The following is a 21891-nucleotide window of genomic DNA, read 5'->3' as shown; positions in this document are numbered from 1 at the left end:
TATGTGTACATATGTACGAATCAGCATTAGCCCAAAAGGGGCTGAGAATCCAATTTGCTCAGCTCTTCTTTCTGCTAACTATTATTTGCCTGACTCAAACGATGCAAACTCTTAGGAATAGAAAATGGAACTTAAAACAACCTGTGATCTGCAAAAGCAACAAGTTTGGTAACTCCTTGTTCCAGACAGACTGAAACCTGTCACTTCCAGTTAGAACACATGCATTTTCTGTAATGCACAACGGTTGAGGAAGTAATTCCCCGTTTGTTTCCAGCATGAAGAGTCATCGCTTTTGCCAAGGATCTGACAGGACACTTTGCTTGCTTATGGTGAAGTATTAGATACGATGCTTGCTTAGCAAAGTTTGTACAAATGAAAATGCTTGATCAGCGACTTCCCATGTCTTTACCACTGAATCAGAGGGCAAACTATAGAAAACCCGAATTGCATTTGTTCCAATTCAGCATTAAAGAGTGGGTTTTTGCAGGGAAAACGCTGGGGGGGGGAGTGCTCAGACACAGTGTTTTCAAGCACAGGCCTGTGCCTAGAAAATATGGGGCAAAATGTAAGTGTGGATGAGGCCAGAGAGCTGCAACCAAGCTCCAAGAAAGCAAGCAACTTTCTGTAAAAAACAGCTTCAGTGCCTCTCTCCCTCCCCCCACCATTTGACCAAAGCAATGAAAGAAAAGCCAGAAGCATTCGAAACAGTTAAGAGTTTATTCTTTAATATCAATAAATAAGCAGCTAGAAGAATCTCTTCATTTCCTCCAAGTTGAGGAGTCTCACTTGTTTTGTTTGTTTTCCCTAACAAAATGTTTCCTTCTGTTTTATGTGTGCATTAAAAAATCCAACCCCTGGCTTGAGGTGGGTTCTAGTCGTGTGAAGAGGGGGGAACGAACGTAGTTCGTGTGGGCACTAATGCAGAAAGCAGGAGGGTAGAGTGTGTGTGTGTGTGTGTGTGTGTGAGAGAGAGAGAGAGAGAGAGAGAGAGAGAGAGAGAGAGAGCAGGGCAAGGGGTGGGCAGGTGGCTCAAAATGTACAGAAGCCAAGTAGCTAGTGGTGTTTTTGGGGGGTGGGGAAGCTGGCAGGGAACACGGCATGGCAGGTGCCAGTTCTGTGGCCCACACTGGTAAGTCCCCAATGAAAAGGAGGTACGGAGGGTTTGTGGGGAAGAAGTTGGCTATTAAATAAGGGGAGGGCAGAGAAGAAGCAGGGGTGGGAGCAGCAGACATGGCTGAGGAGTGAGGGGAGTGGGTATATCTTCACGATTTTGTTGAAGAGGTTATTTCCGCGGTGACTCAGCGGTTCACTTCTTCATCCTTTCATCTAAATTTTCTGTAAAAGGGGGAGTGGGGAGGAGAGAACAGAGAGTGAGGGGCAGAGAAGCAGAGACGAGTTCCAGATTCCCCACAGCAGTGAGATGGACAACCTCGAACAGCAGGCCTTTGCCAAAATCAGGCTACGTGGCTGGAGCTTCACAACGTGGGGAATAATACCCAGCCACAGGGGCTTAACCCGCTTATCATTCTAGTCAGACGCTCTAAGATAAGCGGCGGAAAGGTCTTGAGCAAGCAAGCAGCTGGACATATTTCTTTTGGAGTAGACCTAATGCCTCTATCCCTCCTCTGCCTTTTACAGATAACAACAGGCAGAAATTCAACGGCTGCAGATTTCTGCATCATTCTTTGGGAAAGGCCCACCTGCTGAATTTCTGCCTGGCACACAGACTCAAGGGTCTTGTCAGATATAAAGTTGGATGGCAGATGTCCTCCTCCTTACCAGAAGCCATTGCTCTACCCGATTTGAGAGGACTCAATAACATTTCACGTGGACATGATAACACAGAGCGTTTGAGCCCCATGTTAATTTCTCTGAACTAAACAAATTAGATGCCACCTCCCAACAAAGGCGTGATCCTCCCAGCCCATAAATGCAGGGCCAAGGGGACACTAACAGGGTAGGACAGGGAGAAGGGCGCCATGTTTATCTGCTACTGAGCCACTCCCAACCCCGCAAGGCCAGTTTCCTCTCCAAACTAGGCCCACATACCCCTAGAGCCCAGCTAAGGGGTGAGAGGGGGAATTAAAACTTCTTGGGAGTGTGTGGCATTTGCAAGAGAAAATAAATAGGTCAGGAAGGCTTAACCACACCACCCCTACAAATTCTCCTACTCAACCCCTCAAATTGTCCTGCAAATGTGTTAATGGCCAGCACCCTAAGCCCTGCCATTAGCACTATGAGTGGAATAGGATGGGGAGCTTTGGTCATGCCTAGTTTGGCCTGATTACAGTCTGTGTCCACTCAGGAGAAATAAACCCTACAGGTTCAGTGGGACTTGGTTTCTGGAAAGTACTCATAGGGCTTTAGCGCCTTAGAGAGAATGGCAGGGGGTTAACAGGACTGAGCAAGACCTTGTGGGATATTCACTCACCTGGATCCACACATGCCAGCCACACTGTGAGGAACCCCCAGCAGAGGAAAGCTCACCCCACCAAAAGCACCTCCGCTTTACGTTCCTAGCCTAGCCAACCTCATCCCACCTTGGTGTAGAAACCAGCAAGAGCAAGAGCAGCAGGTCCAGTGAAGGGGGCAGCCCTGAGCTCAGGCCACCCCACCCCTTCCAGGAAAGATGGAGCCAAGCGATTGTCCATGAGAGACTGGCCAGGCACGACATGGGGCAACTAGCAGTGGGCAGTGAAGGCAGCCATGGAGAGCTGACGATGAGCAGATGGGGCTGAAATACCTTCCCCATTCTGTATGCACCCAAGTTAAAGCCATGACTATCTCTCAAGTGTTGAGGCCAAATGGGCTTATTTGGGTGCATGCAGAAGGTGGAAAAAGGCAGCTCCTGGGAACAGATGGGGCCCAAAGAGGATCCGGTGCTAACAATCATGCCTGCAATTGTATTGTTCAGTGTTCAAGTTTTCAGCAAATGCATTCCAATTTAGAATTTGGAATTTAGAATGCAGGGCTCAAAAAACCCAAAGGGATTAAACAGCTTTAACATGCTACTATTGGCATGAAAGGTTGCCACTTTTTAAAAAACAGCCCTACAAAATAGTTTAGTGGTTTTCAAACCATGTTCCAGGAAGGCTTCTCAGGGCACCTCTAGACTGTTGCCATTTTCAGGGAGATTCGTGGATGATATGCGTAGAAAACTGGTGTAGTATCCACAACAAATTACAATTGATATATTGTGGAACCACTGGTGCAACTTATCTTATGTCAGGCTCTGACCTATGAGTCAAAAACTTATCACAGAATTATAGAATACTAGAGTTGGAAGGGACCATGAGGATCATCTAGTCCAACTCCTTGCCATGCAGAGATATTTCACCCAACGTGGGGCTCAAACCCACAACCCTGAGATTAAGAGTCTCGTGCTCCATAGACTGAGCTATGGAGAAACACAGTCAGTTCTAGAACATGTCCCACAATCCTCTGCAATGCACAGGGTTCCTTGGCAGATGAGTCAATGCAGATTTCCTCAAGGTATTTAGCTTGAAAACCACTTGGATAGTTTGTTAAAATAAATAGAGCCCCAGTATTTAAAACACCTACATCTCAGCCAAATAAACTAGCTAAGTAGCAACCTTGACTTGCATGAGGGTTTAGGCCCACGCTGACCAAATTCATGTCCACAAATTATTGTTAATTATATTTCATAATTTTAAATACTGACTGAATGCTAATTATTGCCTCCTCTTAACTGAATAGTTAATATAATTAAAAATCATTTATTTCAGTGAAAAGGGAATGTTTCCTGGAGCAGTCAAAAGTTAACAAGCGGTCCTCTTTTTGGGGCAGGATTTTCTCCTGACCCACCAGCCAAGCAGCTGGGTCCCAGTTCCCTGGACAATTCCAGATGCAGCAAAGAGACTGTTCAAGCAAAGAAGAGACACTTTCCCGCCAGCTCCCCACAGATATTGCAAATCTTCCCACATGGATGAACAGACAGATAGGATGGAGCAGCCGAGAGGACAAGCAAGGCATGCTGTCAAGGGTGGTAAGATACCTGGGAGGCAGGATACAGGAGAATAGAGGGGGAAGGAGTCTATGCTACAAGAGGGAAAGGATAAAAGAAATCAGAGTTAATAGACGTTAGGGAGAAGGTGGGCAAGGAGAAGATAAGATGATTAGTCTGGATGGGTGAAATGGAATGAAATGGAATGGAATGATGGCAACCCATAAAGGACTACTTAAGGCAGCCTTCTCCAATCTTGTGCCCTTCAGATGCTGCTGGACTACAACTCCCATCATCCCTGACCACTGGCAGTGTTGTCTGAGGCTGGTGGGAATTATGGTCCAAAACATCTGAAGGGCACTAGGTCATGGAAAGCTGATTTAGGGGCACTGGATATGGAAGAGGAGTCCTGGTTCTCCTCTGTCATTCACATTAACTTACAAATTCTTGGGGAAGACCCAGTAATCCTGGGCATTTCGCATCTCACCTTCCTCCACCGATTCCAACCCAGTGGAGTGTGCTCCATTCTCAGAAATCACAAGACAACCTCAATATCCAGGCACTTCTAGGCACCTGTATCCCCTATAGAGCATGCATCTGCTGTTGCCTCTACCAGAAACGTCACATTTTCAAGCACCTGGTTACAAACAGCACTGAGAGGCTATTTCAGTTCTTAGAAGGCAGCATTGAAAGTGATCATCTGGGAGGAGAACCCTGAATAAACAAGCACCTAAAATTTCCCCAGCCTTGGATCTAACATCTAACGTGAGTTGCCCTGGATGGGTGCACATGGAGATGGTGGAGGGTGAGAGGAAGAAGACAGAAAGGAATTGGGACAGAAAAGGTCAGCAGGGAAGGACATTCAGTTTCTTCTCTTCTCACCACAGTGATGCTCCCCCCCCCCCGGTGTTTTTCATCTGGTCTCCTGACTCCCTTAAATAGGCTGGAGGAAGAGAGGGCTTCAAAAGGGGTGGGGTGGGGGCAAGGATTGAGACCAACCCAGGAGAAGGGAGGGGAGGATGGCTTACGCTCCAGGTAGTTCCGGGCAATGAATTTGAGCAGCTCATCCAGTAAGATGACAGGCAAGGATATCTTCAGCACCACCATCCAATGGTGCATATCCAAGTGGGTGAGTTTGAAGATCATCTGGGAAGAGCAAGAGCAAAGGGAGAGGTCAGTGTTTGCTAGGGTTGCAGGGAGAAATGCAATTCAGTTCACACTTAAAGGCAAACCTACCTAACCTGCACTTCCTGAAACAACAGGTGAACTGAAACACAACCATTATTTCTCTGAATTTTGCAATGCACTTCTCCAGGCAAGTACGGTAACTTTTACTAAAACACATAGACTAATGTGGAATGTCCATAGAAATGCATGTGTTAGTGAAAACAACACGCCGAAATGCATTCTATTAAGGAAAATGTAAATGTTAGGAAAATATGCTTTGTACAAACATGTATAAGGCAAAATTGAACACAAAAAATGTGTATATTTGGAGAAATTCACCTTAAAATGATGAATTTTCATGAGGATTTAAAAAAATCATAAATGGGTGTGAAAATGTAAAGAACAACAATCCAAACCCCTAAAAATTAGCTATCATGGGCTGGGTCCAGACTAACAGTGCAATCCTAACCTTGTCTACTCAGAAGGAAGCCCTACTGAATACAATGGGGCTTACTCTCAGGTAAGAAGAGTTAGAACTGCAGCCTTTGCCACCATCGAAATCCGTGGGACAAGTTATTCATGATGCCTTAACTCAAGTGCTGTTTTCTATGGAAACTAAGTGCAACTAATAAACAGTGGAATCCTATACCAGTCTGCTCAAAAGTAAGTGTCATAGATTTAAGCGGGGGTTGCTCTCCCAATTAAGGGCACAAAATTCCTATTTTAAGCATGAAGGGCAAACAGTTCTATATCACCAAACACAGCACAATGCCAGTGCTCTTCAGCGTAACCTTTCACACAATTATCTGCCAGCGATCAAAGAATGAGCAATCGGGTGGTGATGAGAAGGCATAGAGGAAGTGAACTGATCCTGAAGTTGGCAAGGAAGTCAAGCTGTGCTTGAACAACACTTACTGGCAGAGGGTCAACGTAGAGGATGACAAAGTGCAGAGACATGGAGAGGCAGATGGATCCCAGAAGCCAGATATTCACCCAGGGGGGCATCCGAACCAAGGACTGGTTCTCTGACAGGCTGTGTAGGACAGAGAAGCAGGGTGAAGTTACCATGGGGCGGGAGACAGGGAAAACCCAACACTTAAGTCATCAGTCAAAATAAATCAGTAGACACTGGTTCTTTAAAGATCAGCCAATTGCTGGCTCTTCTGTATGCAAGATGTTATTTTTTTCGAGATGAATGGAATCACAGTCCTGGAACCACAGCCCTGGCCAGGAAGCAGGGTATCTGGGGGATGAGACTGGGTAGGATACCTCTGAAGAACCTCCAAGGCAGCGCTATGTGAGTAATGCTGAAGATTGATTCTCATGGGCACCCTTACCTGTTGAGTGCATTGCACATCTCAATGGTGACCAGGACGGACAAAGCCATGGTCATTGGGACAGAGGACTCAAAGATCTCACATTCCAAACCTTCAAAGTCAGGGTTGTGTTCTGTGCACTGCATGAAATGAGACTAGGGGGCAGAAGGAGAAAGTGGGGAAGAGGATTAAAACAGGGCATGTTGTAGAATACCACCAATCTTGCCATCCCGCAGTTCACTTCCAGTGGAGCAGCCAGAAGTTCAAGCTCACCAACTGGTAGTAGGACACGGCAGGTCCGTCTTCAGCGTACAGGAACCACCAAGCAGCGGCACCAACAGTGGCAGCTCCGACATACCCTGCAGGCAGGTGTCAAAAGGAAACGTTAGCATAAACAAAGAAGAGGGCAAACCTTCCCCCCAAAAAAACAACTGCCCTCCAAGAGCAGCCTGCAGGGGAACTGAAATGGAGAGGGTTGTGGCTGAATGCGGATTGCAAAAGAAGCTGTGCTCCTTTGGATTATTAGGTGCCCTCAATATGGATTACAGGTTCAGGTTTCAGAAACTGACTCAACCGCATGTAAAGGGGCAGCCCGGTTTGCACTGTTCCTGCTTGACCAAGCAGTAGAGCATTGGGAGATTTGTCAGGGCTCCCACCTCGGGCACCGAGAACGGTACAGATTTCTGAGTTAAGGTTATAGTTATTCCATGTAGGCAGGGCCGGATTTAGGTCTGATGAGGCTCTAAGTTCTGAAGGTAATGGGGCCCTTTATAAGTAAGTAAAATATTTAATTTAATTGTAATATTTATATATAGTATTATAATAGCAAGTGGGGGTAATAGGGAACTGTACTAATAAATAATATAGGCCTACTAAATAATAAAGATGACTGTTTTTCTAAAATAATTTTATAATGGGATCAAAATAAATAAATAAATTATGTATTACATGAAATCAGTCAGTAGGCATAAGACCTATACCCTTAGTCTATGCTGCCTGATCACCAGTCTACAAGCACTCTTTAATATATAACGGGTACAACAGCTTGACCTACATTCAACTGTGCTGCACTGCAGTCTGCATGCTACATGTTGCCATGCAACCAGTCCATGCAGAATGTAGGCACCCTATATATAGAAATGAGCAAACCAGTGATATTGGAACCAGCGAGCAGGCGGGGCCCATTACTTACATCATAGGGGCCTACACAACACAAAACACTGTTGCTGTATGTAGGTTTTATTTTATTTGGTTTTTATCTTATATTTTGGAAATGTACATCCAGGTTTTTTCCCATTTAAATTTTTTGGGGGCCCCCAAGAGAGTGGGGCCCTAAGCTATAGCTTGTTTAGCTTATACGTAAATCCGGCACTGCGCGTAGGTAGGACTCGGGTGAGAGAGTACAGGATTTGTACACAGGAGTGAAAACTAGGGATGCAGGATGTCCGTATTCTGGATTAAGAGGGCAGGGCCCCAGGGAGAAAAAAATTTGTTACCTCCAATGGCCAAGTAGCGGAAGAAGAGCCAGCCACTGATCAGGGGCTCCTTGGGGCTGCGAGGGGGCCTGTTCATGATGTCCAGATCGGGGGGGTTAAAGCCCAAGGCAGTGGCTGGGAGCCCGTCAGTCACCAAGTTCACCCACAGCAGCTGCACGGGGATCAAGGCTTCAGGGAGACCCAGAGCAGCGGTGAGGAAGATACTGCAAGGGGAAGAGGAGAGAAACAAAAAGTGAGGAGAGAGGAAGCCCTTGTGAAGCAGTGGTGACATGTGCAGCTGCCAGGGGGCAGGCCGGCCTGGCCACAATTATCGTGCTATCGGACCCTCTCAGCCCTTCTGCTGAGCCTAGTCCGCATGGTGGCAGGGCTTGCCTAATGAAGGCTTCATGAAGGGGATTTCAAGGGCATGAGGGAGGGGGATCCCTTACCAGACGACCTCACCCACGTTGGAGGAGATGAGGTAGCGGATAAATTGTTTCATGTTGTTGTAGATGGCCCGGCCCTCCTCAACGGCGGACACAATGGTGGAGAAGTTGTCGTCTGCCAGCACCATTTCTGAGGCGGTCTTGGCTACAGCGGTGCCAGAGCCCATGGCAATACCAATCTCAGCCTTCTTCAGAGCTGGGGCATCATTTACACCGTCACCGGTCTACCAGGAGGAAGCGGAAGGAGACAGGGAGTCAACCGAGGCAGAGGGGATCAAATGCAGCAGCCTAGCTGGGGAGATTTCATTTCCAAGGCCAGAAGAACCTTGCACTTTTGCACGAAAGATATCACGAAGGATATCATAGAGCTGGGGGAAGGGGCAAGCAAAAGTGAACAGGGATCTTTTCTAATAGGAAAGCACAAAGCATTTGGGTCTCTCTGGCTGGGGAGGAGGGCTTCATACTAGTTTATAAAATTGTGAATGGTTTAGAGACAACAAAGAGAGAGATTTTCTCTCTCCACTAGAACCCGGGGGCAAGAGTTTCAGGACATGGAATGCATTTCTTGCAAGATGCAGTGATGGCCACTAGCTTGCGTGAAGAAAGGCCGTAGCTCAGCCTTGTTTACAAAATGCTCCGGGTTATATCCCTGGCATATCCAGGTAAGGCTGTGAAGGACTCCTGTCCGGAACCCTGGTGAGCATCTGCCTTTCAGTGCCTACAGCACTGGGCTAGATGGAGCAATGGACTGGCTTGGGATATGGCAGCTTTGGATAATGGTTTTCAAACCAGTCATGTGCATGGAAAACAGGTCAATAAGGGGCTGGATGGTGGATAATAAATGGAACCTCCTCATCACTGAGGAAGCTGGGAAGCAACAGTCAGGGGAAGATGGCTGCATCCAGGCTCTCCTGGTGCAGCATCTGGCTGGCCACTGTATATGGGATGGGATCTTTGGTCTAATGCAGAAAGGCCATGTGGAGTGAAACTGAGGGTCACAGAGGACTTTTATCCACATGTGTGTACACTGCAGTAGAGGAGGAAATAGACACCCATGTACACCATCATATGTAATGGCTGCCTACATGTCTGTTTCTTGGCAGCGAATTCCCATCATATGCATTCTGTAAAACAGACACTTCCGTGGGCAATATTCACACATGATGATATGCACAGGTATACATTATTTCCCTCTGTACCCTCAAGATAGGTGTTGCTGGCTGCAAGCCCCCTGTTGCCCTTCCAACCTTCCTCCCACCCTGCCGTTGCCGTCTGTCTATTCACCATGGCTGTGATTTCATCAAAACCCTGCAAGAACTCCACAATCTTGGACTTGTGCGTCGGCTCAACACGAGCGAAACAGCAGGCTCTCTTGCAGGCTTCCCGCTGCTCGCTTAAGGGCAAGTCGTCAAACTCACGGCCGGTGTATGCCCTGCCAGACACGTTCTCCTCCTCTTTGAAGATACCAATGCGGCGGCAGATGGCAATGGCTGTGCCTTTGTTGTCGCCTGTGATCATGATGACGCGGATGCCGGCTTCACGGCACAGCTGGATGGAGCCCATCACCTCCTTGCGGGGTGGGTCCAACATGCCTACGCAGCCCACAAAGGTCAGGTCCATCTGTGGAAGGGAGATGTCTCAGAATAGGCTCCGAAAGCAGTGGACAAAAGCTCACAGCCCATCTGATCGCTATAAGGACTAATATGCAGCACTTCAACAGCCAGTAAATGAAAAAGAAAAGTTTCAACTCTCCCAGTGTTGAGATCAACTGTCGCTGAATGGTTGCCGGGTTGGACTTTGGGGAGAAGCCACAACCACAAAGCTTACTGGGTGACCATGGGCCGGCTGCACTCCCTCAGCCTGACCCACTTCACAAGGGGTGAAGTCATGTGTGGGGTCATGTGCACCACCATGAGCAAATTGAAGAAAGGTTGGGGTAATTTTTTAAAAATACAAAAATTATCTGCCTGAGTGCCTAGACGTGCTCTTTATTCACCTTAAGAAAATGGTTATTCTCTTAAAACTTGTGTTAGAAGTGGTACTGAGGTCTACGTCCTGCCAAGGCATTTTAAGGCACTGTAAATATTAACGTACCAAATTCAGTACTGCACATATTTCCCCTAAAATCCAACAGAATCCATAACTGGGAATGTTGTACAGACAACCACAACAATGCAGCCTGAAACAGGAGGATATACATTCACATCTTTTTTTGGAAAGAAGAAGAATTGGCTTGAGGGAATCCATTCCCTAAATTCCTTTCAGCTCTTCACCTTAACTCTGCACTCCATAGTCCCTGTCACTCGCCACACGATTTGCCCTCAGGGTTACCTCATAGTCAGCAAATTTGGTGGAGTCCTCAAGGACCATGTCTTCCCTCTTTGGGGGGGTGTCACGGGTGGCCAGGGCCAAGCAGCGGAGGGTGTCCCTTCCTGTGCCCCACTCCTTGATGACTCCCATGATGTGCTCCTTGACGACAGGGGTGAGGGGAACGCGGGTGGTGCCCACACGGACATAGTTGCAACGGTCTATCACACCCTCAGGGGCGCCCTGTACATGAGAAAGAAGTAAAAACAGATATTGTGACTTGAGGGGAAAGCGAGCTGGGTGGCAAACAGTATTTCTGAATCGCCATTGGGACCAGGTACTAGAGCTTTTATATGGAAGTTCTGGAAAAGAAGTTCCCAAACTGTGGTCCGTGGACCATCAATGGTCCTTGAGTTTCAGTCAGGTGTCCATCCCACGTCTATATGGGTTTGTGGTTTGAGACAGGAGACGGCACAGCTGCCACGTGAAATATTCGTATTGATTTTTAATTGGATTTTTATTGCCTCTTTTATTTCTTCTGCATAATTCAAATCATGCTACAATAAAATGCAAGATAGAAAGAAGCAATAAAATGCAATTTAAAATAATACAGCACCTAGCAGAACACAGCATCTGCTCCAGAGGAAGAACTGAGGGCAGAGAGACTTTCTGCAGGCAACAGCTTTTCCACCTGCCTTGCCCCACCCTCCAGCCCCGGGAGCCTTTCCCAGACCACGACTTTGAGAACAGCAGAGCAACTGGGAAGAGAGGAGTCCAGGGATAGTTTTTTAAAATGATTTTATACATTGTGGGTCCTTGTTTCTCAATCTGACCCTTTTACATTTTTTTATGTTTTGTGGTATTTTATGCAGTGTGATTTGCTGTTATTTTTACTGATTATAGATTAGTAATTCTTTATTGTAATGGATAAGTGTTTAATTATTATTTGCTGGTGTTTAATTGGGATTCCAATGGATTATTGAAGATTGCTTTATTTGATATAAGTTGTTTGTTTTAAAGTTATTTTGACTTTTAATATAGGATATGCTTGTTAATATTGATATTTGATGTTTTATTATGATTATTATGTGTGTTAGAAGCCGCCCAGATGGGCAGGGTATAAATAATTTATTATTATTATTATTATTATTATTATTATTGCCACAACACACAGACAAATCATTAAGGGGGTCTGCCAAGACCCTCAGCAATTTCCAAGTAGTGCATGGGGCAGGGAAGCTGCAAGCCACTCTCCTGGAAACTGTTTTCATGGGTAAAATAAGTGAAAGGGGCAATTTTGAGATCCTTGGTTGCAATGACGATCTCCTTCAACAGTCTCATGTGTGTCTGCAGCAGATGACTCACAGGACTGAATGCCCTTCCATACAAAAATCTACTCTGTGCATAGAAAACTAGAAGTTAGGGAGTTGACACACTAGTTTTCTATATGGAGGATTTTATTTATGCATTATTTTTGTGTATGGAGGAACCTGAAGTCCAATGTAGTTCAGCCCAGTGACTAAATTTTTAGATTCAGAATAGGAAGAGATTCAGGTACAAATCCCAACGCAGCCATGAAGCTTGTTGAACAGTCACGGGCCAATTGTTACAACTCTGGCAAAGCAACTTCACAGAGTTGCTGTGAGGAATAAATGGGAGGTGGGGTTGGGGTGAACCTTGCCACCCTGAGCTCCTCAAAGAAAAGGCAGGATTAAAACGTAGTAGACAAACATCTGAGCCGGGGCCAAAGATGGAAATGCCTTCGTTCCCTGGTTGCTATGGAGATGGGACACAGTCAAACGGGGTGCTGCTGACCTTGACAAACATCTTGTTTCCAACAGCCGCTCGGGAAGCTTTTGCTGGGGAGCAGTAAACAGACATGGACTTTCTGTCGCGGGAAAACTCCAGGGTGAATTCTTTCTTCATGAGTTGTTTGATCACCTGGGGAAATGGAGGAGAAAGGGAAGGGGGAGGGAATGGGTTAAAACCTGCTCGACATTGCCAGGACACACAGCACAAAGTGAAGCTATGGAAGTTGCTCTCACAAGAGTAGCTCCAAAAGAGGAATAGACAAATTCGTGGAGGAGAAGGCAATCGACAGCTACAAACTACAATGGCAGAGTTCCATTCCACTGTCTGATGCAGTGTAACTCTGCATATCAGTACAGTGGTATTTCGGGTTACATACGCTTCAGGTTACAGACGCTTCAGGTTACAGACTCCGCTAACCCAGAAATAGTACCTCAGGTTAAGAACTTTGCTTCAGGATGAGAACAGAAATTGTGCAGGAGCAGTGCAGCGACAGCAGGAGGCCTCATTAGCTAAAGTGGTGCTTCAGGTTAAGAACAGTTTCAGGTTAAGAACAGACCTCTGGAACAAATTAAGTACGTAACCAGAGGTACCACTGTAGCTGGGAATTAATGGCAAGTGGAGGGAGTGCTGTTATGCTCAAGACCTATTTGGGGGCTTCCTGTACACATTTGCCAAGTCACTGTGAGAACAGGAAGCTGACTAGGTGGGCAGAACTCTTATATTCAACCAATGGAACCACAGCAGAGACATACAGAAGTCTATAGACATCATCACTTATATCCTAGGGAGCGGGGCTTTATAAGGAAGGTAGGAGAAGATAATTTGCAATGCTGAGGTATGAGAAGGATGAGCGCTTGGTGGCCTTAGGCAAGCTTATTTCTCTCAGCTGCAGCTAAGGCTACAATGGTGAGGAATAGGACTAAGCTACCTTGCAGGATCGTTCTAAGGATTACATGAATATAATGTATGTGAAAGTTTTGGAGCGCTCAGAAATGTTACTTAAACACTTCTATTAGCTATCAACTTTCAGTGGGGTAGCTGTGTTTGTCCGTTTCAGCAAAAATAACCAAGAGCCTCGTGGCACCTTATTCACATCATCAAACGTGTACAGAAAACTGAAGCAACAACAGACAACTTTAACAAAATATTGCAAAAATACACAGTTACATATAGAAATGCTTCATTAAGTTACTAATATATAAAAATCAATATCTATTCATTTTCTTTAATGCCAGTGCTTGTGCATTCATTAGCCTGATCAAGAGGAGCTGGGAGTAAATGCACTTCTTACTAAGGTATTGGAGAGAATCTTGCGATAGATAGATGATAGATAGATAGATAGATAGATAGATAGATAGATAGATGATAGATAGATAGATAGACAGATAGAAATTTACATTTAAAGGTGAACCTACCTAATTTGCACTTTCAAAAACAATACACAATCTGAAACACAGCCATCCTTTGACATTTACACGTCTTCAATGCTGTTCTTCAGCCAAGTAATGTGTATGAATCATACTAGGGTAAAGTGTGCATTGAAACAAATATATATGTGAAACAAAAATGAAAATTGCATCATAAAAATGTGTATATTGGGCAAAAATGCCTCCAAAGATGTGTATATTAGGAGAAATTCAAACTAAAATGCTGAGGAATTTTCATGAGGACTTTAAGAAAAACCACAAACTGTGGAGGCATGGAATTTAAGACTGGAAGAATGAGAGAGAAACCAAAAGAGAAGCAACGCAGGGCCCTGAAGAGAGGCCACCCTCAGCAGACAATACTTACAGCGTTGCAAGCATTGGCACGCTCCACTTTGGAGAGGCTGCGCACATCTGTGTTGAAGACGTTCATCTTCTCAACCAAGCAGGTAAGGGCAGTTTCAGTGGCTTCACCCACCTTCTCATATACACCTTTGGACTGGGGTGGGAGGGAGAAAATGGATAGAATAAGATGAGAGTTAGACACTTGGGCACAGCTGGACCTGCGATAAGGTAAAAAAAAATTGGGAATCAATTTATAATGAACTCAAAAAAATATTTAGATATACTTTCCCCAAAAGACCGGAAGCGTGTCTATTAGGCTTAATAGGAACAGAAATTAAAATAGAAGGTCAAAATTTGTTCATGTATGCTACAGCTGCTGCGAGGACCCTTCTGGCCCAAAGATGGAAAGTACAAGATATACCAACTATTCAGGAGTGGCAGGCGAAGTTGACAGAATATGCAGAACTTGCCAAACTGTCAGGGAGGATCCGGGACCAGGGAGATCAAAGATACCAAAATAACTGGAGTAAATTTATTGAATATTTAAAGAAGAATTGTAAAGAGGTCAAGACACTAGCAGGATTGACATAATACCTCCAATGTATAATAGTACTAATATGAGAATGATGTGTGTGATGGAAAGAGGATAAATATACCAGTTGTGGGGAGGGAGGGGGGTCGCGACTCGGCAGAGTCAAAGGGAATGTATGGTGCTATTACAATTTGTTGGAAAAGAATATGTCAGGAAAACAATAAAAACTTACTTGGGGAAAAAAAAGACACTTGGGCACAGCCAAGAGCTGCAGAGATTCTGACAAAATATGAACCTGAATGAAAATATCCCAGGGCGGTTTACAATATTAAAACACATTGCAGAACATCAATGATAAAAACATAATAAAAACGTAGTTGTATACCACCATGATTTTTTCCCTCCAGGTGGTGGTATATAAATACATGGATTAATTTTAAAAAAATCAGTATGTGGGTGGCGAGGTGTGGGTGGGGAAGGGAGAGGGCAGTAAAATTTGTGCCCACCAGCCTAAAAAGTAGCCCACATTTCCCCAAGTACAAAAAAGTAGCAGCCTCATCACTGTGGGCACTCTTACACTTAAACTGGTTTAAGAGTCCTTTGCTCCTGTCAGAGGAATGCTTGGTGTTGAATTTGGCATCTTTTCGATGTCAAATGAAAATCACTTTATTTACCCACTTTAATTAATCATCTTTTAAACCTATGCAGTCTGTTTGCTGTAATCAACCTGAATTTAGTTGGTAATTTTGTTTTTACGCTTACTCTGTTGGTGCTGGTTTTATTATTGTAATGATGATTAATAGTAGTTTTTTATTTTTTTAAAAAAATCATTATTTTTATTACTGTTTTACATTGTGTAAGTTCCTCTCGAAGCTTTCAGGTCGAAGAGTGCCTATTTAATTTTATTAATCAATATCTATCAGAAACTTCTCATTGCCCTCACCGAACTACAATTCCCATAATTCTTTGGGGGAAGCCATCACTGTGAATAAACAATGAAGCATCCAAAACTGAAGGCAATTGTTGGAAGGCTGGATGTGAACCAAGAGAGAAGCATTCACCTCATTGAAATCCAGAGAGGAGTCATTGCAAAGGGCACAGATGGTAGCCAGTTCAACGAGCCCATCATACTGCCCAGCCTTGACTTGCTTATCATTCTTCATACTGCATGTGCGAGAGAGAAAGGAATTGAAGGACAGAAAAAAGTAAGCGACAGCACAAAAACAAACAGCAGAGAGGTGAACTGAGGGTTACTGGTGTCACAGCTATAGGGTGATCGTAATGCTAGGAGCCCAGTGAGCAAAAACTGAGGTATTGTATTTCTTTCGGTGTGAGGTTAAAAATTAGAAATAAGATTCAGACAGTTTTAAGATTAGATCGTATGTGTCTGCTTGGTTTGTAATTTGCCATTCCTTCAAACAACTCATAGCACTATCTGCTTCCAAGGTGGTTTCGTGGGCTGCCCCACAGATCTGCCTTAGCTTCAGAAATGAAGCAGAAATGGGATGGAGGCATCTTTAGACTGTGCCACATACGGGAGAAGCAAGAGGAAGGATCGGGAGTCAAGCTCTCGGGAGAGTTACCCAATTATCCAAAGTGACGCACTAGGGCATGGATAGGCAAACTAAGGCCCGAGGGCCAGATCTGGCCCAATCGCCTTTTAAATCCGCCCCGCGAACGGTCCGGGAATCAGCGTGTTTTTTACATGAGTAGAATGTGTCCTTTTATTTAAAATGCATCTCTGGGTTATTTGTGGGGCATAGGAATTTGTTCATTTTTCTTCTTCAAAATATAGTCCGCCCCCCAACAAAGTCTGAGGGACAGTGGACCGGCCCCCTGCTGAAAAAGTTTGCTGACCTCTGCACTAGGGTTTTAAATGTGTCTCACCCCCCCCCCCTTTCAGGGTGTTGGATTAATAAAACTGTTTAGGGTTGGGGGTTTTTTAGGAGCCACTCACACTTCTCCTTCGGGGGCATAGGTGGAACCAGTAATAGAGAATTCGTTCAGAGAGCATATATCTCCATCAACTTTGTCAATGACAAACATCTGCAAAGAGAAGGAGAAAGAAGAGGCAGGGTCAAGGCGACTGACGTGGGCAGGAGGCACTTCATGACAAAAGTGCCAGCCTCAAGCTTCCCCCTCACCTTGCAAACAGACATTTGGTTGGTGGTGAGGGTGCCAGTCTTATCGGAGCAAATGACCGATGTGCAGCCCAAGGTCTCCACGGAGGGCAGGCTTCTGACGATGGCATTCTTCTTGGCCATACGGCGAGTGCCCAGGGCTAAGCAGGTGGTGATGACGGCAGGAAGGCCTGAGGAGGAGGAGGAAGAGGAGGCGAAAGGGAAACGTTAGCTGTAGGAATGGGCGAAGCATTCAAGCAGCTGCCATCCATTTGCTGGCTTTGGTTTCAAATACTCTCAGCTGCCTCCACTCCCTTCAGCTCCGACTGCCCACCACACTGCCCACCTCTTGTGCAGATTTATCCATTTAAAAATATTTTGGGTAAACCACCTTTTGGGGGAAAAAGCAGCGTACAACAGTACAAATCAGCATTAAAGCATGGGCAGAGCTATCCAAACCCCCTATGGTGTGGGGAGAGAATTTGTGGTGGAAGCCCTTTACCCAGCTCTGCCGGTTCAGCTGGTCTCCTGTCAGCTGCTGAAGCATACGTATGCCCTGAAATGGGTCATTCTCAGGGTGAAGCAGGGAAGGAACTGAGCTGACTCTGGACCCACTAAATCTGGGTGAGTCTCAAATCTGTCAGGCGATAACACTGAATCTGGATAGGGCCCGATCATCCTGCCCCTCCACTTCCACTGTGGCTGCCAATATATAATGCATTTTCCTGTTATTTTTAATAATGCATGCATGGTAATGCACACTTCACCCCAGTATATTCATTTTGTGATATACTGCTTGGCTGGAGAACTGCACTGCAAATTTCAGAGAAGTGGGAATTTGGAAGAATGTCTGTGTTTGGGTTTGCTTTGGGAAGTGTGAACTAGGTAGGTTCACCATGAAACGCAAACTGAATTGAATTTTTCTCCAGCTCCTAGCCACGGACTAGCCATTCATAAACTAGCAGCACAAGGCAGCTCCTATATCCTTTTGCAAATATAAGGAGGAAATGCATGTTAAATGTCTGACTGCAAATTACATCAAGATATAATGCAGAAGTTCATTCAACTTCTGTTTTGTTGAAGAAATGCCACACAATCCTTTGGCACAGGTAAGCTGAAAACTGTTTAGCACACGCAGGGAAGGAATGATGGGTGGCTGTAGCCATTTTTTGTTGTCCATCCTGCTAGTACATCAGCAGTGTCTTCAAATAACTTTTTTAGAATGGCTTTTTCACACCATATTGTTCAGCGTGCAGGTGGTTAATTAAAAAACGATGCTTGTAATATTACACCTTTGCTTTTATCTCTAACTTTGGCTCCTTTTTGTAAAACTTCTGGATAACATGTCCACAGTTCAGCATACAAGACAGTTAGCAAAGCAAAATGCACCCAACCAACAGCAACTGCAGATAGAAAAATAAAAACCCCAAAATATGATGACGGCAAGAGCTATTTTTAAAGGAAGGAACCGACTGGCCCTCTTTAGCCCCACAACAGGTGGATGTGGGAAACTGGAATGGCCTCAGCTGACCTTCTGGGATGGCAGCCACAGCGAGGGCCACAGCGATCTTGAAGTAGTAGATGGCGCCGCGGATCCAGGAGCCGCCATGGACGGGGTCGTTGAAGTGCCCGATGTTGATGAGCCAGACAGCCACGCAGATGAGGGAGATGACCTTGGACAGCTGCTCGCCAAACTCGTCCAGCTTCTGCTGCAGGGGAGTCTTCTCTTGTTCGGTGGCTGCCATCTCATCACGGATCTTGCCAATCTCGGTGCTCACACCTGTGGCGATGACGATGCCAACAGCCTTGCCTGCACCGATGTTGGTACCCTGCAGGGAGGTGGAGGATGAAGCGGGGGTGGGGGGTGGGGAGGGAGCAAAGATCAATGGGAAAGAAGGAGAGGGACACTCTACAAACATGCTGGAAGAAAAGATATAGTGGACGGAAACGGTGCTAAAGGAGGCTGTGGGACCTGCGCAGTTTTGCAATTCTGCCTGTGCAGAATCCACGTCCTGAGAGCCTAGGCCAGGGGTCAGCAAACTTTTTCAGCAGGGGGCCAGTCCACTGTCCCTCAGACCTTGTGGAGGGCCAGACTAAATTTTTTTTGGGGGGGGAATGAACAAATTCCTATGCCCCACAAATAACCCAGAGATGCATTTTAAATAAAAGCACACATTCTACTCATGTAAAAACACGCTGATTCCTGGACCATTTGCGGGCCAGATTTAGAAGGCGATTGGGCCCGATCCGGCCCCCGGGCCTTAGTTTGCCTACCCATGGCCTAGGCTAAATAAGATGTCTAGTCCTTTAAGACTGTGAAGTGCATGTCTATTCTGGAAACCTATTCCATTTCAATCCCACATTTGGTGTCATGGCTTTTTCCCAAGAACTGCACTTTGGTGAAATGCAGGGATTTCTGTTAGACATCTTGAGAGCCACCTCCCTGCCTGTCATGTAACAGTAACTCCCAAGACAGAAGTATCTCCCGTGCACCGTGTAACTCCTTTTTTCTGCTCCCAGTGAGTAACAGAAGCAAAATAAATTTATTTAAATTAGGCAAGTATATGCAAAGGTACTTAATATGCATAATTACTCTGCTTGCAAGATTGCAGGTCACTTTGGTTGTGCCTTGTCTCCTCTGTAATGTGGAACTGGGGGTGGGGTGAGCATGGCATGCAATCATATTAACATTTCCAGTTTTTCTTACTGGCTGCTGCTTGAGGCAGTGGGGGATATGATATTATGACCCTGCCATTACTAGGGAGACACATGAAAGCCACAGGCATCTACTCTTGCCTTCTTTCTGATTTTCTCCAGCGACCTATAGATGAAAAGGGTGTGATGTAATCTCACTGAATTTGCCTTACCAGCTCTGTTTCATTGGCTGCTGCTTGAGAGGGCGGAAAATGCAAATACAGTGATGTCACATCACACCCACACCCCACTCCCCACGACACATTATTGGGGAGATGCATTTCAGTGGTGCCCATGAGTCCCTCCAAAACATTGACATTGGACCTGTGTGTGGGCAAGGTTAGGTCATCAGCCCTGTCAGTCACACTTACAGAGAACAGCATGTTCTTCTTGTCCTGGTTCACAGCACGGGGATCTGGGACGGGGTCAGTGTGTTTGATCACGGAAACAGACTCGCCTGGTTGGGGTCAAGAAACAGTTAAATTGTCAAGGAGGGACCATGGTGGACTAAGTGGGTACAGGCAAGACGTATTGCATAAACACATGTCCCATGGGGAAGACACACACACACTTTTCAGTGGGTAAACGCCAGACAGGAAGGAGAGCTTAACCCTTCCTCAACTCCTTTTCCACTGAATTTTATCTTACCCACTGCTTTCTTTCCATGGAGCTTACTACCCCCTGCAAATATTTCTCTGTAGTCCCACCGACCCACTCACTGAGAGGAGCCTCAAGACATGTCTGTTTTCCCAGGTCTTCTCTTGCTTGTTGAGATTTTAAACTACATCCTCGCTACTTCTTAAGTGCCTAACAAGGCATTTTACAATATGTTATTATATTATATTTATATTATATTAGTTGCTTTTCATACAAGTGAGACGTAAAATTAGCCATGAGAAAATTCTGCCCAGAAGGTAAACAGTTAAAATAAACAGGCCCATGAGGAAAAGGAAAGCAGGGAGGGAGAAAGCTAAATAAACGGTAATATCAGTAATAATAATACGATTATGAACATTGACAGCAGCATCTACCATACCTGTCAGAATGGACTGGTCCACACGCAGAGTGGTGGATTTGATGGAAATGATGCGAATATCAGCCGGGACTTTGTCACCGACTGGAGAGGGAAAGAGAAAGAAAGAAAGAAAGAAAGAAAGAAAGAAAGAAAGAAAGAAAGAAAAGATTTATGAGTTCTAGTCACCGATAGATAATTGTTCATTTATTTCTTTTTAACTGTTAGCTGCTCTGAACATCTTCACTGAAGGGAAAAAAGCAAGGGTAAAAATTTAACATAAAGAAATAAAAAATAAATCCTAGACTGTGAGGGTAGAACACACTACTATATTGTGCCATAAGGAAACTGCTAGAGTGCCTCAAGAAATAAAGTGAACAATGGGAGGCCAAATGATGCATCCCACAGAGGAGGCTGCTCATTCTGTCTCTGCATGAATCTCTGACCAAATATGCCTGCAGTAAGAAGGGCCAGAGAAGGGTAAGAAGAGGTGGGCCTCAAGAGCCCTGTGAAGAGAGTGCAGAGAGGAAAATGAGGGTACGTCAGAAAACCAGGGGGGTGGCTAGCCACTGGAGGGCAGTAGAGGATAGTAGACACTGAAGGCATGGCCAGTCAGGGTCACCAAAATGGGCAAAAAGAAAACAGACCTATACTGACTTGGATTAGACAGAGAGGGTCCCCCCCTCCCAAAAAAAGAAAATGGTTTCAATGAAGGATCACTGCTCAGGAGGTACTGTACTCCTGCGACAAGCTCTGAATGAATCTAACGGCCAATGTCTTAATATGTTTTAAATTAGCAGTTACGGTTTTAACTTATATATTTTAGCTGTTTTATATCTGAATTATTTATCGTGTATCAGCTTAATTTTAGTCTATTTATATCTGTATGCTCTCTGTTGTATATGTCTGCACTCTGGTCAAGGACCGAAATAAATTGATTCCTGTTCATTGTGCTCCTCCCAGTTTTAACTCCAGTAAATGGGTTTTCTATTGTTTGAAAAACCTGTAACAGCTGTTTTCAATAGATTTAACACAGATAGGCAAATATCTGTGTATTATCATTATTTATTTATTTATTTATTTATTTTATTTGTATAACACCATTTATACGTAGATCTCAGGGCAGTTCACAGCATAAAATCACAATATAAAAAACAGAAAACATATAATATAAACAAAAACAACCCAATATTTCCCCTTGAGTAAACCCTTGGAAAGTGAATCCTCTGCTAGTTCCGGCTCTCTTAAAAACCATAGTCCGTCTGCAGTTAAAGTCA

At 45.0% G+C, this 21891-nt stretch overlaps 1 protein-coding gene across 4 annotated transcripts in view; it reads right to left on the bottom strand.

Annotated features, from left to right (window-relative positions):
• Positions 1-701: 701 nt before the first annotated feature.
• ATP2A1 (ATPase sarcoplasmic/endoplasmic reticulum Ca2+ transporting 1) overlaps positions 702-21891 on the bottom strand; it is a 33640-nt gene continuing 12450 nt past the window's right edge. For 2 of the 4 annotated variants that reach the window (XM_083580195.1, XM_083580197.1), the window contains 18 exons: positions 20639-20719; positions 19974-20059; positions 18440-18737; positions 16933-17099; positions 16746-16834; positions 15850-15952; positions 14279-14410; positions 12491-12616; positions 10700-10918; positions 9653-9988; positions 8372-8592; positions 7944-8146; positions 6721-6806; positions 6469-6602; positions 6047-6164; positions 4993-5110; positions 4016-4059; positions 702-1335 (listed from right to left, as the gene is read on the bottom strand). In XM_083580195.1, the coding sequence (XP_083436321.1) occupies positions 4055-4059; positions 4993-5110; positions 6047-6164; positions 6469-6602; positions 6721-6806; positions 7944-8146; positions 8372-8592; positions 9653-9988; positions 10700-10918; positions 12491-12616; positions 14279-14410; positions 15850-15952; positions 16746-16834; positions 16933-17099; positions 18440-18737; positions 19974-20059; positions 20639-20719 (2522 nt within the window). In that variant the 3' untranslated portion in view covers positions 702-1335; positions 4016-4054. The remainder of the gene's footprint in view (positions 1336-4015; positions 4060-4992; positions 5111-6046; positions 6165-6468; positions 6603-6720; positions 6807-7943; positions 8147-8371; positions 8593-9652; positions 9989-10699; positions 10919-12490; positions 12617-14278; positions 14411-15849; positions 15953-16745; positions 16835-16932; positions 17100-18439; positions 18738-19973; positions 20060-20638; positions 20720-21891) is intronic. The other 2 variants (XM_083580194.1, XM_083580196.1) reach the window with 1 other exon arrangement.

The sequence above is a fragment of the Podarcis filfolensis genome, assembly GCF_964270895.1.
Source record: "Podarcis filfolensis genome assembly, chromosome: 13".
Taxonomy (NCBI): domain Eukaryota; kingdom Metazoa; phylum Chordata; class Lepidosauria; order Squamata; family Lacertidae; genus Podarcis; species Podarcis filfolensis.
The sequence above is the reverse complement of the archived record's forward strand: the minus strand, read 5'-3'. Positions and strand labels throughout refer to the sequence as shown.